The sequence below is a fragment of the Octopus sinensis genome, linkage group LG2 (assembly GCF_006345805.1).
Source record: "Octopus sinensis linkage group LG2, ASM634580v1, whole genome shotgun sequence".
Classification (NCBI taxonomy): domain Eukaryota; kingdom Metazoa; phylum Mollusca; class Cephalopoda; order Octopoda; family Octopodidae; genus Octopus; species Octopus sinensis.
The window spans coordinates 96,688,031-96,705,530 of record NC_042998.1 but is presented as its reverse complement, the minus strand read 5'-3'; the positions used below and the strand labels follow the sequence as shown (position 1 = coordinate 96,705,530).

Below are 17,500 nucleotides of genomic sequence, written 5' to 3'. Positions count from 1 at the left end.
ATTAGGAATGTACAAAATCAGTCAAAAAATGAGGAAACTACACTCATTTACATTTTCTAGTAAATTACCCAAATTGACAACACTTATGGCATCATCGGTGAGCAGCTCGCCATTCTCTTTATACACTAAATTTCATATTAGTAACCACTATTAACCCGTTTAGGACAGTTGGATTTTGCTATAAGGCACATTTTCCACTGAACTCAACCAGAGTATTTTCATGACTAGGCGGATACTAGTTTGATAGTTGAGCTCTGATTGGCTGCATGCAAATGAGTTCATAACTGGGGTCCGGAACACTCGTGGGTAAAAAAATTTCGCACCCTGTGCAAGCCGCAAAATTGCTCTCCTCACCACTAATTACAAAATCCACATTACATAGTACTTATTTGTTATAAATAATTAATGTTTTAATGCAATATTTTAGGAATAAATACTTTTACAGCCTGTAATTCAAAATATATATTTTTTAATGTTTACTTTTACAAAGCCTTTTTTGATGCCCTTTGTAAAAATGTCCAGACACGGCAGTAGACAGCCATCATATTGCGTTTACCTTCAATAACAGCATAAAACGATATGCAGGAGATCCATCATTACCATTGCAATTTTATAAATGGAGTTTAAGCTTATCGTATTATGGTAAATTCTGCGCTCAACTTCAATCGGCACCCAGGGTACGTGCCTCCCTTGCCCTCTCCTAGTTACGCTATTGTTCACAGATGATGGGAACCTGACTTCTAAACAATGCATGGCCTCTCTAACTCCCTGAGAACAATAGTAATGTTGTTATAATATAACAACATAAGGCGGCGAGCTGGCAGAACCGTTAGCACGCCGGGCGAAATGCGTAGCCGTATTTCGTCTGCTGTTACGTTTTGAGTTCAAATTCCGCCGAGGTCGACTTTGCCTTTCATCCTTTCGGGGTCGATAAATTAAGTACCAGTTACGCACTGGGGTCGATGTAATCGATTTAATCCGTTTGTCTGTCTTTGTTTGCCCCCTCTATGTTTAGCCCCTTGTGGGTGATAAAGAAACAAATGTTGTTATATTGATACCGGATTTTTAAAAATGTTTTATCAATATTGTTTATGTTCATGAGTGCAATCCTTCAACAAATTGCATTGTATATTGTTTTACTTTATTTAAAAAATTATTTAGCTTTTCATAACAAGGTAGTGGTACCTTGTAGACATTTTTACGCAATCCCTGGTGATGTAGGCGATATATTTGACTATATCTGTGGCGTTGTGGTGGTTGGGGACAATGGTATCTCTTTCTGCTTTGTTAATCAAATATATAGTTGCTATCTCCTACTCTCGAATAGCGAAGGAAGTTTTGTAGAATCCGCTCCCCCAGTCACCGTGTCTCACATGGGTCTAGTTTGCGAGATTTACTTGTCCTTGCATAGTTTCCCGTTGATCTGACGAGGTCTTCTCAAATTTTCTCTTCGTGTAGGTTGCTGAGTTACCTTTAGGTCCAAGGCTGGGTTAAAACCCATAGAGGCCCTAAGCACTTAAAAGATTTTGGTGCCCCCATATATATGTAATCTAAAATATAAACAGCAATAAATCATAGAATAAGTTGTTTTTTTTATTTTTCAAAATGAAAGAATACCAACAGTAAGATGGAAAATACTGTTTATTTTTGCATACTTCCACTTTATTTATATCAGAAAAGTTCTCTCCTACTTTTCTGAATTGCGAAGTTTTTGATCATACCCTCACCATTACACCATGAACACTTCGAAATCATATTTTCAATCATATAAACTACTTCGAATATCATTTTACCAAGTTCGAAATGATTTCTTTTGTGTCGTAAACCATTTACTATTTTTGTTGTATCCCCTTCCCTTGATGCCCTAAGCACATGCTTATTTTGCTTAATGGTTAATCCAGTGCAACTTAGGTCATATAGAAATATCTGAACCTGCCAAAGCGATTTCTCCAACTCACATGATCTTATTTTTAGTTTTGAGTGCATGTTTGTTGTAGTCATTTCTTCTTTTACCAATTATTAAGTGTTACCTCAATGATATGATGTGGTACTCACAGGTTAACCTCATATTTCTGACTGGCACCCTATGCTTGTCATAGATGTTAAGAGGTTAAGAGTGACAGCAGAGGCGTTGTGAGATGATGAAAAGGGAGGTTGCCTCAGGTGCAATTGTGAAGGGTCGCAAAATTTTGTCTTGTCTGTAATATTTGATAATTACTAATTACACCCTACCCGAAAGTATAACGCAATTGTCCTACTTTAAGCAAATACCACGAACTGCTAAATTATTTCTGTGTATGCGGGCGGTAACAATTCGTTTTTTTGTTTGTTTTTGTCTTTTTGATATGCAGCATTGAACTACTTCAAAAATTTTGCAGTCTAATCTTACTGTTTGTGTGTGAAGATTGCTTCATACATTTTTTTAGTATGATTAACTATTACTATGCATAAGGCAGCGAGCTGGCAGAATCGTTAGCGTGCCAGGTGATATGCTTCGTCCGGCGCTACGTTCTGAGTTCAAACTCTGCTGAGGCCGACTTTGCTTTCATCTTGTCAGAGTCGATAAAATAAGTTCCAGTTGAACACTGGGGTTGATGCAATCGACTTACCCCATCCCCGAAATCATTGGCCTTGTATCAAAATTTGAAATCATTATTTTCTTATATGAGACTGTTCAATTTCGTATCTAGTTTTAAGATACATAAATACATGTGCGATTACTTATTTACTTTCGTGTAATAACTGAATAAATTTGCGTGAGCTAAAGAAGCAGGCTGTTAGGACATTTTCTTTATTACAATTGATCCCAATTTACATATAAGGACAGCAGTTTTGAGGAAAAGGAGTGAGCCAGTACTACTGAACCCAGTATTTTATTTTATCGACCTCGTAGGGATAAAAAGCAAAGGTGACGGTGGGATTTGAATCTAGAGGATAAGCAACCGACAGAAACTCGCAAAATATTCCTTCCGATGCTCTAACCATCGTATCAACCAAACGATCTGTTGAAAATTAAAATAATAATAATGGTTTAAAATTTTGATTTAAGGCTAGCAACCCTGGCGGGTGGGGCTAAGTTTATTAAATCGATCTCAGAACTCAATCGATATCTACTTTATCGACGCCGAAAGGATGAAAGGTAAAGTCAATCTCGGCGGAATTTGATAGTAATAATCATTTCTACTATAGGCACAAGGTCTGAAATTTTTTGTGAGAGTGGACAAGTCTGTTGCATCGAGTCCAGTGCTCGACTGGTACTTAAATTATTGACTCCCAAAGGATGAAAGGCAAAGTCGACCTCGATGGAATTTGAACTCAGAGCGTAAGGACGGACGAAATGCCGCTAAGAATTTTGCCCAGCATGCTAAGGATTCTGTCTGCTTACCGCCTTAATTATGATAATAATAGTGATAAAAATAAACAAGAGAATTCCATTTTCACAGGAGGAATCTCCACGGAACATTGATGCTAAACTAAAGGAGGATGACCATATATATATTTTATTACACATTGAACTTTGTTTTATGAAGTTTAAAACAGCAGGGTCAGTAGTTATAATAGGCGTACATTGCATAGGAATTATTGAAGTTGGAATAAATGAATTTCAACTGAAACACGACACATTTGACGCCAAACAGCGATGTTCTATGATTGCAATTTAGTTTAAACGACGTTTCCTTTGAGTCGGAAAGATATTAATCGCTCCTGATTTTGTATTCTCGTTTAAGTAATAACACAGAATACTGCTAATGTTATCTTCTTTTTTTTTACACGTGCATATATGATATCGGATAGTTGACCGTCATACAATTTAGTCGCACTACTTTCAAAAACATGATAGATTTCCTAAGTGGAAAAAATTAAAAAGTTATAAATCAACAAAACTAGTGACAGTTATTGTGAGTTGCTTTTCTGTTTGGAAAGGAACTCAGTAACAAGTTTGTCATTAAAGTGTTATTAATGAAGAGCTATCATGGCAATCTAGCAAATAAAAAAAAGAGAAAATGAAAGAAGTGATCTACTGCGACGATATGCACAATATTTGGCTCATCAGAATTAATCTATAAGACAGGGAACTTAACTCATGTTAGCAAACTTACGGAGGTCAGCGACGTGAAAATTGGTAAAAGTTATGGTTGAAAAGCTATTTTTACCGCTATCCGGGGGTGCCTCAGGAAAAATAAGTTGACAAAAGCACAGCCTTAGTCGTGACCAATGTCCTCCTAAAATTGGAGCGACATGCGTGCTAACTTGTGGACGTGCATAAAGTACATTCACGTACACACACACACACACACACACACACACACACACACACACACACACACACACACACACACACACACATCCTGCCTTTTATAGATATAGATGATAATGTTATTGTCATGTCAAGTCGTTAGAAAGAAATTCAACTAAAAATTCTCGACAAAAATCTGAAACTGGAACATCAGTGATGATCTTGTCACATGTGACAAGAGTTAAATTATGGCAAGGGACACCACTCATTTCTTATCAAACTTTCCGTGGGGTGTCTGGAACATTACTAGGCACTTTTTTACCCTCGAGTATTTACTATTCTTGTTGTTCAAACAGGAGTTATTGTTGACATTTTTTCTAATGTGTCTTCTGTTATATTGCATGCTGTTGATTCTATTATTATAGTACTTTGGTCTATTATCTTTTACAATTACCCCCAACGGATTAGTTTCCTAGTTACAAAATCAGTGATTGTATGACACTATGCTTTCTATATATTGCAAGTGAGGTTAAACTGCTGCAATGCCTGGCAAACAAGTACCCACCACCGAGGAGATCCAATACAGATCGAAACCACGTTGTCTGGTGGTCTCGGAACTTGGATGGCAAGAGTTATCTCCCACTTGCAATAAATATCGACAGCGGGAAAACGTACTGATTAAGCAGCTGGATGAGATGTCTTCCTGGGGCTAAAATAGCAATATCGTTGTCTCTTGGAGGACAGCCACATTAAATTGGCCATAAACAATACTTTTTGCTTTTGTTAGTTTTACAGTAGTCAGCATATTTGATGCATATTCCTTTTGTCTTCCTTTTGTCTTCCTTTTGTCTTAGTCCATAACGGCGGAATGGTAAACGGAGTGACAAACGGGACAAAATGTTTGACATTATTTAATTATTTAATTATTGAATGTCTTACAGCATTTCTGTCTTAGTATATTTAACTTTGTTTTGAGTTCAAATCTACCGAAGCTGATTTAATCTTTTAATTGAAGTCATATGCCGGCAAATTTGATGGACTATACTCTCTGCTCTATTAGACAGTTTTATTGTAATGTCAAAATAAATGAATAACATTGGTAAATATCTCTTGGTTATTTCTTGATAAGTGCCTTTAGATATTTTAAAAATTCTAATAAAATATAATTTATTCATTTCTGAGGATTCCTTGTATTTATTGAGTTAAGAGAAAAGTTTTATATTTATCACTTGCATTTGTGTTCATTAAGGGCATAACTCTGTTTAGCGGCCACTTTTTTTTATCAATACAGACCTACCAAAAGAGACGCAGACTTCTGTCTTAGAAATTTAAGTTTTCATTTTATTCCTGATGCTGGCTTATCACTGATTTTCACCGCAAGGTTCTCAACAGGTTATTTATGTTTGCGTGAATCCATAGGTTGGATCCATGGGAAGGTGGCTGTGTGAGAGGGAGCTCGCTTCTTAACTACATGGTTCCAAGTTCAGTTCCACTGCGGAGCAAGTTGGGCAAGTGTCTTCTACTATAGCCTCGGATTGACCAAAGTCTTGTGAGTGGATTTTATCGTAGGAAACTGAAAGAATCTTGTCGTACATACATACATACATACATACATACATACATACATACATACATACATACATACGTACACACACACACACACACACACACACACACACACACACACACACACATATATATATATATGGTTATGTGTGCGCGCGTCTTTGTGTTTGTGTCCGCCTCTGCCGCTTGACAACCGGCGTTGGTGTGTTTGCATCCCCGTAACTTAGCAGTTTGGCGAAAAAGACTGGTAGAATAAGAACCGGACATTTAAAAAATAAGTACTGGGATCGATTCATTTGACTAAACGTCCTTCAAGGTGGTGCCCCAGCAAGGCCGCAGTCTAATGACTGACACATGTAAAAGATAAAAGATAAAAGGTAAATATCGTTGGAAAGAAAGGACTCCAAAATATCGCAGACGAACACAAAATAAGAAAGAAAACGGTGACAATAAACCATTTTAGTAAGGGATAGAATCGCTTAGATCAACCCCAGTACTTGAGACTGATCCTTATTTTAAGCAACCCCGGGAAGATGAACAACAAAATTTACTCTGGTGGTATGTGAACTCAGAAAGTAGATTGATGTAAAAAAAAAAGAAGAAAAATATTTCAAGGTCTTTCGTATTAATGAGTCTGCATGCTTGCATAAATCTCTAAATTGTTATAGTTTATAAGAAGATGCATTACAGAATGCATGTTGTATTCATGCATATAGGATACTGTTATTCACCCATATCTGCCATCTGTGAATTTCTCCAGCTACAAGGTGGATATTGCGTTAGTCAGCTTGATAGAGCTTGTTCTACTTGAAGTGATACACTTCAGTAAATGACTTGCATATCACTGCAAGCAAACAGAATTCCTCAGTTTTGCAGATTCTCTATTGTGTACAGCTGTATGCTAGGATATGTTCCATCCCAATCACAGATTAAATTTTTTTTTTTAAACTGAACAGTTTGAAACTTCGAATACTGGTAGAATTTCTCACGTAGAACACGGTTTACCCTGAACATTTTTGACAAAATTTCGTATTTTAGAAGTTATTTCATGTTAAAGTTGTCGTATTGGGGGAATTTCAATCAATCAACAAACTGTATTCGGTTTTAAAAATGCTACTGCTGTTTGCGATCGTAATCGAAGAGGAGCAACTTCCGGGTCATCTCTGTTAAATGTCACCACTTGGGTTCTATTCGTATAGCGAGCGAACCACTTTTATCCTTTTTTCCTTTCTAGTCAGCTCCGTGCATTCCTTACTCTTTTCCTCCCTACTACACTAGCAACTAGCAACAAGCGAGCGAACTTATCACTGCCACTACAACTACGGTATTTTCCGGCGTATGAACCGCTATTTGTTTTGTTTTACCTTCATGTTTTGATAATATTTTTTTTATCTAGTAAAGACTTTTATATTGACGAAATGTGTTTGTTTTTGATTATAGTAAAATAAAATCATGACAATAACAATATATCTCATACTTGTAAAATAAGGCATTTTGAAACTACATATACGTCAACAACGAAAAAGCTAGCTGCGTTCTGTGATTGAGATGGAACAGATCCGTATGCTATTCTGCACTGGTACTCCGTCGGTTACGGCGACGAGGGCTCCAGTTAATCCGATTAACGGAGCAGCCTACTCATGAAATTATGCGCAAATGGCTGAGCACTCCACAGACACGCAAACTCTTAACGTAGTTCTTGTGGAGATTCAGTGTGACAAGGCTGGTTTTTTGAATTACAGGTACAACTCATTTCTGTCAGTTGAATGGATTGGAGCAATATGAAATAAAGTGTCTTTCTCAATGACACAACACGCCTCCGGGAATCGAACTCACGACCTTACGATCGTGAGCCGACTACCCCAACCACTGAGCCACGCGCCTTCACTATTCTATGCCATGTGTTAAGTATAAATATGACGTCAGATCTTTTTGAGAATCGTCTTAGCTATTGACATTCTTAGCTGTTGACATAACGCAAGAACTAATGACGAAATACAAGCAATTAGTCAGCCAGTAGTTTGTTTCTGTGAAGACTCAACCAACTGGACTTTTCATACGCTTTACTAAATCGTATTCAAACAAATGTAATCTCAATTATTTCGGTTATATCAAATATTATAATGGCAGAAGCTTTGTGTGGGTGCATCATTAATATTTCGAATGAAAGCTTTTTATTTCTTTTTCTCATTTTAGTTGTTAGCAATTAAAGTCACATGCAAGAATAAACTATTTACATTGAATGCGGCACCTTTTGTTTGTAATGAATTGTGTTGCTTTGTTTATCTTCTATTGTCTGTGAGTAGGTTTTCAGTCTTCTCCGAGAGAAATGAATATATAAAGTGAATACAGCATTAAAAAAAAAAAATTCTAAAATAATAATGCAAATAATCCCAAGTTTTGCTGTAAAGTGTAAACTTTGCAAACAACAATTTGTATATATTTTCATTTCGTAGATAAAGGAACATAAACGGGATGCCTTCTAGAGCTAATTCACCCCAGGCAGATGACATGGATCCTTTGGCTGGTCCTGACGATAACACACAGGTAAGATCCTCTTCTTCTTATGCTATCACACGAAAATTCAATATTTCCCTTTTGTTATCATATTTCTGTTGAAGCAGGCTGTCTTTGTTTCAATTAATTTAGAAAATAATGAGGAATTTAGTAAAATAACTTCGCCATTTGGTGTTTAGAGCAAAAATTAGTTGGAAATTTTGTTGGAAGATTTAAATTTGGTTCACTTTGAATCGAGAAATTTGTATGAGAACCAGAGCTAGTCCCAGGCAGGTTATTATCAAAAAGGTTAATCTGTGGATACAAAACAGAGAGGAATATAATTTGGTTATTGCTTTTAATTGAATATTTTGGTTAATTGGCTAAAATTACTGTAATTAGAAAATAATTTTCAAGCACATAAATGTACAAGATTTAGCATTTAATATGACTACATTGGATTATTGCCATAAACTAGTTGTCTATGATGTTGCTTATATTGTTGTTGTAGTGTATTGTTGGAGTTTAGCCCTTGCTCACCTGTCTAAACAAGCTCATAATCAAAATTGTTTCAGCCATGACCATCTTTGTCATTGTATATTCTGGACTTCATTGTATTCTCCGATTCGTTTATCTCTTTTCAAGACCTTAGTGTGTAATTTGCGTGAGATTTGGCCTTATTTCTAGTAGGTCGAACAATCACGCAAAGGCTCCCACTGTGACTCATTCATATTGTAATTTGAGCAGCTAAAATCTTGTTGGTATCTGTGGTGAGGGCTGTAGAATAAGCCGTAAGTAGTCAGGTCTCAGTAATCCATTTACAATTCTAAGTCGAAAATATTCTAGGTCCTTAACAATGCTGATAAACATTTAGAAAGGCATGGTCATCAAAACTGTTCATCGGGACCAATCAGAGGTACCGGTAACACGGGAAGTCGCCAGTAGCTAGGGGCGTCACTTCATTTGTCTGTGCTCTTTGAAATATCTAGATGAAAAATGTCAAAATAATGTACAAATAAACAATAATTTTTATAACTAATAAATTGTAGTAAATACTTTATTTGTACATTTGTAGTTTTTGATACATATAAAATGATTTTTGTAATTTTTCAAATGATTCTCCGTATTTAATTCACATTTGTTTTCCTATTTTCTGCCAGCCTTCTTTTTCAAATAGGTATTTGATTTATTTATATATTATTACATATCAATGTTATTAAGGCGTCGAGCCGGCAGAATCGTTTGTACGCCGGGTGAAATGCTTAGCAGCATTTCGTCTGTCTTTACACTCAGGGTTCAAAGTTTGCCGATATCGACTTTCCCCATCATCATTTCAGGGTCGATAAAATAGGTATCTGTCAAGTACAGGTATTGACGTAATCGACTTCTCATAATTTGCTGGCTCTATAACAAAATTTGAAATTTTTATCATTACTGTTTTTCTTTTCTGAGAGTTTTGGATTGTGTTATTGAACAACTGGAGATATCATTGTTTGTATAATTTATTTTACCTTGCTTACGAACCACATGGTTCCGGGTTCAGTCCCACGTGGCACCTTGGGCAAGTGTCTTCTACTATAACATGTATATGTATGTGCGTGTATGTCCTACCAATATCGCTTGATAACCGATGCTGGTGTGTTTATGTCCCCGTGACTTAGCGGCTCGGCAAAAGAGACCGATAGAATAAGTACTAGGCTTGCAAAGAATAAGTCCTGGGATCGATTTGATTCAACTAAAGGCGGTGCTCCAGCATGGCCACAGTCAAATGACTGAAACAAGTAAAAGAGTAAAAAGAGGGTAAAGAGTTATAATATCTGCACATAATATAGCTCCTCATTAGATTAAATGTATGTTGAGTTGTCACACGCTATTGCCGATTCCTTAGAATTATGACGTGTCTCTTTATGCCCTGTTACTTAACGGTCTAACGAACAAAAATTAATAAAATCAGTAACATACTGAATCAAGCAACAGGGGAAGTCGATATTATCAATTAAATCACATGAAGGCAGCACTGTAGCATCGTCGCACACACGAAAGTGACAGAGGGTACTGATTATAGCACCGCTTTTACTAAAAATAAGAGTTAAACAACTCAAAAGCCACAAAAGCACAGTCTTAATGACTGACAAAGGGAGGTAAGTCCCCAGCGTACATAGTCGGATGGCGATTTCGTATTTTCATGTAGATCATCATAATCCTCATCAGTAACTTTTAACGCCTAAAGTTAAACACAACTACCTCTATCAGTCTTATAAGAAAGATCGTTGAAAACATGTGCTGATTTTCAAAACGGTATAAGAGTTAAAACAACAAATTAAAAAGGGTGCTGTTTTAACTCTTATTTTTAGCAAAAGCAGTGCTAGTCAGTAACCACTGCCACTTTTTGTGACATTTATTAATTTTGCATTAGGTTCTAATTGCTAATAAGCCACCCATTTTAATTTTAATATATATATATATATATATATATATATATATATATATATATATATATATATATATATATATATATATCGCCAGTAAATCATAAATCCGAAATAGAAGTACACTCTAAGCAATACAGTAGTTGATTATTTAGATAAAAACAGTTATGGCCGGTTTCTAGGGTTAGCCAGGGTTTCTCGTCAGATGTATGTATGTATGTATGTATGTATGTATGTATGTATGTATGTATGTATGTATGTATGTATGTATGTATGCATGTATGTATGTATGTATATATATATATATATATATATATATATATATATATATATATGTACGCAGGTGGTGCCAGGAAAAGATTTATTGAAGTACAAACTATCTACTTTTCAAGTGAATTTCAAAAATTATCATATAAGTATCAATATGATTCTTTCCAGGATCGAGTTTATCGTTCATCCTACTGTTATCAATGAAATAAGTAGCTGTGACATTCTAGGAATCGATATATTCAGAGAGACACAGACGTGTGGTTTATGTATCATTAAATGACAATGTGTAGATATTTAGGTTGGATCGGTGTCCAGGGATTTTGGAAAGAAGGATGAAGAATGACGGTAGCGGGTTTAATATTATATTTAGACATTAGAGTGAGTGGGGTGAATGTAGTGTTGATCATGGAAACTCCCATCCAGGAGCTTGATTTCAATGCTTGCAACAGATAAAGGATAGCTGTTGGCATTAAACCTACAAAGCCACTTGTCCTGAAATATCCCTTTCTTTACGTTAGAACAACACACTCCATTGAATACTGAAGGCAATTAATGACAAATTTTTATTTGAAGAATATATAAACTCAATTTCTTGACTTAATTGAAAGAGACGTAGCGACATCTTTGGTTTTTGCAAGCTTTCGCTGTCAAGTGACGTAATGTCTTGATATTTATCTCCCATTAAATCAATCTTCAGTACTTGACTGGTACTTCATTGATCGTGCAGAGAAGGAGAGACAAAGTCGACGTTAGAAAGAATCACACGAATGCCTCTATACTAATTTTAGAATCGTTTCTAGAACTATTATTTTAGTCAAAATATACCGAAACAAGAAATTTGGGATCTTTTCGGTTCGAACGGCAGTTTTTAACATAATTTCTAGGTAACTAAAAAAATTTAAACTTCGTATACTGGTAGAACGTGTTTATAAAACATCCTTTTCTCTTGGCTTTATTGAAAAAATTCTATAGTTTGTAAGATATTTGTTGTTTTTTTCTTCAATTTCTGCAATTTCAACCAATCAATGACGTCCATTGAGGTAAAAAACATTCTGTGCCGTATGAATATGTCCCTCGTTTATGAAACAGATTGGGTTTATTTACTTTTTTGAAGAAAAAAAGATACCCTTCCACCACCCCTAACCCTAACCCTAACTAACCCTAACCCTAAAACCAGATTGAAATGCAATAGATCGATACTAGGGTCATAATTATGGGTGACAATTTCATATGACACCGCTAGAAAAAAACTGCCGTTCAAACCGAAAAGATCCGAAATTTGTGTTTAAATGTGTTGGTTGGTGTAACTTTGTGTTTGTTTTCATGAATTAGTACTTCTCATGACAGTTTTCTAAAATCTTAAATTGTACAGGCTTCATCTTCACATCGTGGTATTTCCTACGTTACGGCAAGTATATTTATTATTGGAGAAATTGCCGGAACTGGTCTGCTTACTCTACCTAAGGCTTTGGAAGATACGGGTAAGAAAACTACAAACGGAATTACATTAGCACAGACACATAAGCGCATCGGCATAATGCAGCAGAAACAAGGTGGGGTGATAAAGTCAATTGCATCGAACCTCAGAGCTTCGGTAATTTAATTCATCGTTGATAGAGTACCACTCCCTGGATCTATGTGATGAGTACCCAGTGGCAGGCCGAAGCGAAATGATTAATAATCACAAGAAAGTGCCCTTCTCCTTGAAAGATGCTGTGACCGTAGCTGGGGTTCCTCACCACCGGTGGTTTTACAGGGCGTTCTGACACCAACCAAGGTTATATCTGCTCTGATGGATTATCATCACATTTACTAGTTAACGAATAATCGAGACCTTGTCAGGTCAGAGTAGACTTAACTAGAACCCCACTACCGCATGCAGTTTAAAGTCAAACCCAGGACACACACACATGCATGCATACATACATACATACATACATACATACATACATACATACATACATACATACATACATATATATATATATATATATATATATATATATATATTATATATATATATATATATAAGCGCGGGCTTGTGTATATACTTCTATCTATCTATCTATCTATCTATCTATCTATCTATCTATCTATCTATCTATCTATCTATCTATATCTATCTATCTATCTATCTATCTATCTATCTATCTATCTATCTATTTATCTATCGATATGAATGTATATGTGTGTGTGTGTGTGTCAAAAAGTTCATGTAGTAGAAAATGCAGGCGCTGATATATTAAGTAACAGAGTCCCTATATTATTATTTATATAATAAAAGGTAGCAAGCTGGTAGAATCGTTAGCACGCCGAGAAAAATCTTAGCGGTATTTCGTCCGTCACTAAATTCCACCGAGATCAACTTTGCCTTTCATCCTTTCGGGGTCGATAAATTAAGCATCAGTCAAGTACTGGGGTCGATCTGATCGACTTTCCCCACTCAAAAATAAAAAAATAAAAAAAAAAAATATAAATAAAAAAATTCAGGCATTGTGCTTATAGTAGAAAGGATTATTTACATAATATATTATAGTTTCATGAAAGCTAAATTACAAAACGGTTTCATGCCAGAAATTGAGAAGGAAATCCAACAATCATCAGAAATGGTTAAAAGGAATAGATTGGTTTGGGTTCTTTGTGATTGGAAGCCTGACAGTGGCACATGAGATTTGTTTGTATGAGGAGTATTGTAAAAGAAGAAAACGGAGAGAAATTCTTGGATGAAATCACTCACATCAAATGCAAAAGAGAAATAAATTTGGTCCATCGGAGTTCTTTGGATTGGAGTTTAACTGCTCAGAAAACTCAGCCCCAACTGACAATCAAATGTCTTATATGTTAGGATGGCATTTTTGAGCATCTTAACTCCAACCTAAGGGACATAACTGCGATAGATCAAATATTCCCAACTACGAATTTCATTTTTTTTTAACACAGTCAGAAGACCAACAAACCGGATGTGGAACTTTCAGATCTTATGATGATTGCTAGATTTGATTCTCCATTTCTGGCATCAAACTATTTGGCAATTTGCCTATCATGAGACTAAATTATATCATATAACTTATAATAATAATAATCCTTTCTACTATAGGCACAATGCCTGAAATTTTGAGGGAGGGGGTAAGTCGCTTACACCGACCCAGTGCTCAACTGGTACTTTTTTCATCGACTCCGAAAGGATGAAAGGCGAAGTCGACCTCGGCGGAATCTGAACTCAGCACATAAGGACGGACGAAATACAGGCGTGCTAACGATTCTGCCAGCTCATTGGGGGGACCGCTAGGATTTTGAGAGTGGTGCTTGGGTGTTGAGTGTCTTCCACGATAAGTTAACGTCCAGGTACCAAAGCTTATAATTTGCCGAAAGAGACCCTGTGAGACCTCTGACAACAGGATGCTGTCCTCTCTCACAGAATCAACCAAAGCAAGTAAGACGGAGATCTCTGAGAAGTAAAAAATATGATAATATATGTATGTATATGTGTGTATGTTTATATCATCATCATCATCATCATCATCATCATCATCTATTGTTTTAAATCCGGGTTTTGTCCCCGTTAACGGGGGTGACCGGATCTACTTCAATGCCATAGCAACTGAGGTAGGCAGGTGCAGCCCACCCCAACCTTTGGACTGACTGGTGCCCATTCTCCTTTGCTATTATGAGGCTTTTTGGAGTTGGATTTTCTACGGGGAGCATGTCCTTGCTTGCCCTCAACCTCAGTTTCTAGACATGAGTGGTCCCGAAACCAAGGCCTCAACCACGATTTTTAAGAATCGTAGTGGAAAACTAGCTCAAGAAAGCAGGGACGCTACTCCCTGAGACCCCTTTCGGAGCCTCCCCTACCTACCTACCTACCTACCTACCTACCTACCTACCTACCTACCTACCTACCCACCTACCTACCTACCTACCTACCTACCTACCTGCCTATATGTATGTATACATATATATATATATAGTTGTAAAATCTCAAGAAGAGATGAGAGTCGTAACTGTACTAACTAGTAAAGTTAATCGCCACATCAAAGTGGTTGTTCCATGTTACTACTAGTTTCAACTCAGGCAGATATTCCACCAGCTGGTCATTGGTGCAGCCCTGTACCCTGTTCATATATATTGGCTAGCAAGGAAAGCGAACCTCTACCATCCCCCAGACAGGATCGCGAGACTGACTCCCTTTCGAGTTAGTTTGCTCATCTTTAGTCGCGAACACCTGGTCATCAAAGAGATGGTTAGAGTCCGCTCCAGCCAGCAATGTATTGTAAAGAAAGCGATCATCGGTCATTGATTGCAGAGCTGCACCAATAATCAACTGGCGGAAGGTCTGCCTGGGGTTAACCTAGTTAGTAACACGGAAAAGCCACTTTGATGTGGTGATTAACTTTACTTATGTATGCTTTTTTGTACTCTTTTATTTGTTTCAGTCATTTGACTGCAACCATCATGATGGAGCACCCCATGGAAGTGGGTGTAATCTCAAGAAGGAAAAAATTCTCCAGAACTGACATGTCATAGACAAACACTCTACTACTACTACTACTACTACTACTACTACTACTACTACTACTACTACTACTACTACTACTTACCACTACTTTTAACGTTCCGAATTCAAAATGCGCCGGAATCAGCTTTTGTTGTTCATTACTTTCTGGGTCGATAAAATAATGTACCAGTTAACTGTAGAGAGTCGATGCAATTGATTAAAGCCCTTCCCCTCAAAAGTTACTACCCCTCTGTCTGGAGCAGAAACCATATTTATTTCATCATGATTTGTATTACCGATCGTATTGATAACGTTAACGCTGCTATCATCGTTGCAGGATGGATCGGAATACTGGTTGTCACCTTAGGCTGTGCTTTATCAACTTTTACGGGAATAACTTTATCAAAGAACTGGTGTATACTGGTGGACAGGTACTCGGAGTACATGGAAAATAACCAGCATCCTTATCCAACATTGGGCCAGATAACGTTCGGAAAATTTGGCAGGTAATCAGATAAGCATTCTGCATTCTTAATTTCTAACATTTGTACAAGACCCCACTCAAATATTCTTTTTATTCTTTTATTTGTTTCAGTCATTTGACTGCGGCCACACTGGAGCACCGCCTTATGGTCGAATAAATCGACCCCAGGACTTATTCTTTGTAACCCTAGTACTTATTCTATCATCTCTTTTGCTAAACTGCTAAGTTATGATGTCGTAAACACACCATCGGTTGTCAAGCGATGGTGGCGGGATAAATACAAACACACACACACACACACACATATATATATACTTCGGGCTTCTTTCAGTTTCCGTCTACCAAATCCACTCACAAGGCTTTGATCAGCCATAGTAGAAGACACTTGCCTAAGGTGCCACGCAGTGGGACTGAACCCGGAACCATGTAGTTGGTAAGCAAGCTACTTACCACACAGCCACTCCTGCGCCATATTATCTTTTATATTTAATTTGTTTACTTGTTTCAGACATTAGATTGCGGCTATGCTGGAGCACCACCTTGAAACATTTTTAGCTTATTCTATCGTACTCTTTTGCCGAACCGCAATATTACAGGGACATAAACACACTAACACAAGTTGTCAAGCGGTAGTGGGGGACAAACACAAACACAAACACACGCATTAATACACACACACGGAAATTCACGCAAAAATGCATACGCACAAACAAAACTCACTCATACACACACACAAATACACACACACACATACACACACAAATACACAGACAGACAAACGACAGACAGGCACACACACACACACACGCACACACGTCAACAATCAGTCATCCCCTGTATATCATCGTCATCTGAAATTCAGATACAAACTGTTGTCCTTAAATGCCCGTAGCTTATGCAACAAGGAACATCTTTTTGACTCTTACGTCAAAAGTATCGACCCAGATTTCATCACAGTCACGGAAACATGGGCACATTCTGCATTCTGTGATGGGGTTTTCAGCATAGCCAGCTACAACCTGTTCCGCAAAGACCGCATCAATCGCCGTGGTGGGGGTGTGATGGTCTACGTTCGTTCAAATCTGTCGGCAATTCTTTGTGATGATTTGAACCAATCTCAACAGGAAGTATTTTTCTGCAATATACACATGACCATGTCAACACTTTTACTTGGAGTCGTTTACCGCCCCGCAAATTATCATCAAGACGCACAACTTTTTGATATCCTCAGAGTTGTTTATTATTCATTATTATAAATACACATACACGGAAATACATACAAAAATGCATACGCACAAACAAAACCCACGCACACACACACACACACACACACACATAAATATGCACACACACACACACACAAATACACACGCACACACAAATACTCACACACGGAAATACACACAAACAACACTCACGCGTGCACACACACACACACACACACAAATACACAGACAGACAGACACACACAGTGTGTACAAGCTAATAAGCCTTAGAATTACAGAATTACACGTACAATTGTA

General features: G+C 37.1%; 1 protein-coding gene across 2 annotated transcripts in view; it reads left to right on the top strand.

Moving 5' to 3' along the window:
* The window catches only part of LOC115223228 (amino acid transporter AVT3B-like), a 31,360-nt gene that overhangs the window by 6,824 nt on the left and 7,036 nt on the right, over nucleotides 1-17,500 (top strand). For both annotated transcript variants that reach the window (XM_029793716.2, XM_036498534.1), the window contains exons 2-4: nucleotides 8,260-8,350; nucleotides 12,371-12,479; nucleotides 15,831-15,999. In XM_029793716.2, coding sequence (XP_029649576.2) covers nucleotides 8,279-8,350; nucleotides 12,371-12,479; nucleotides 15,831-15,999 — 350 coding nt within the window. In that variant the 5' untranslated portion in view covers nucleotides 8,260-8,278. The remainder of the gene's footprint in view (nucleotides 1-8,259; nucleotides 8,351-12,370; nucleotides 12,480-15,830; nucleotides 16,000-17,500) is intronic.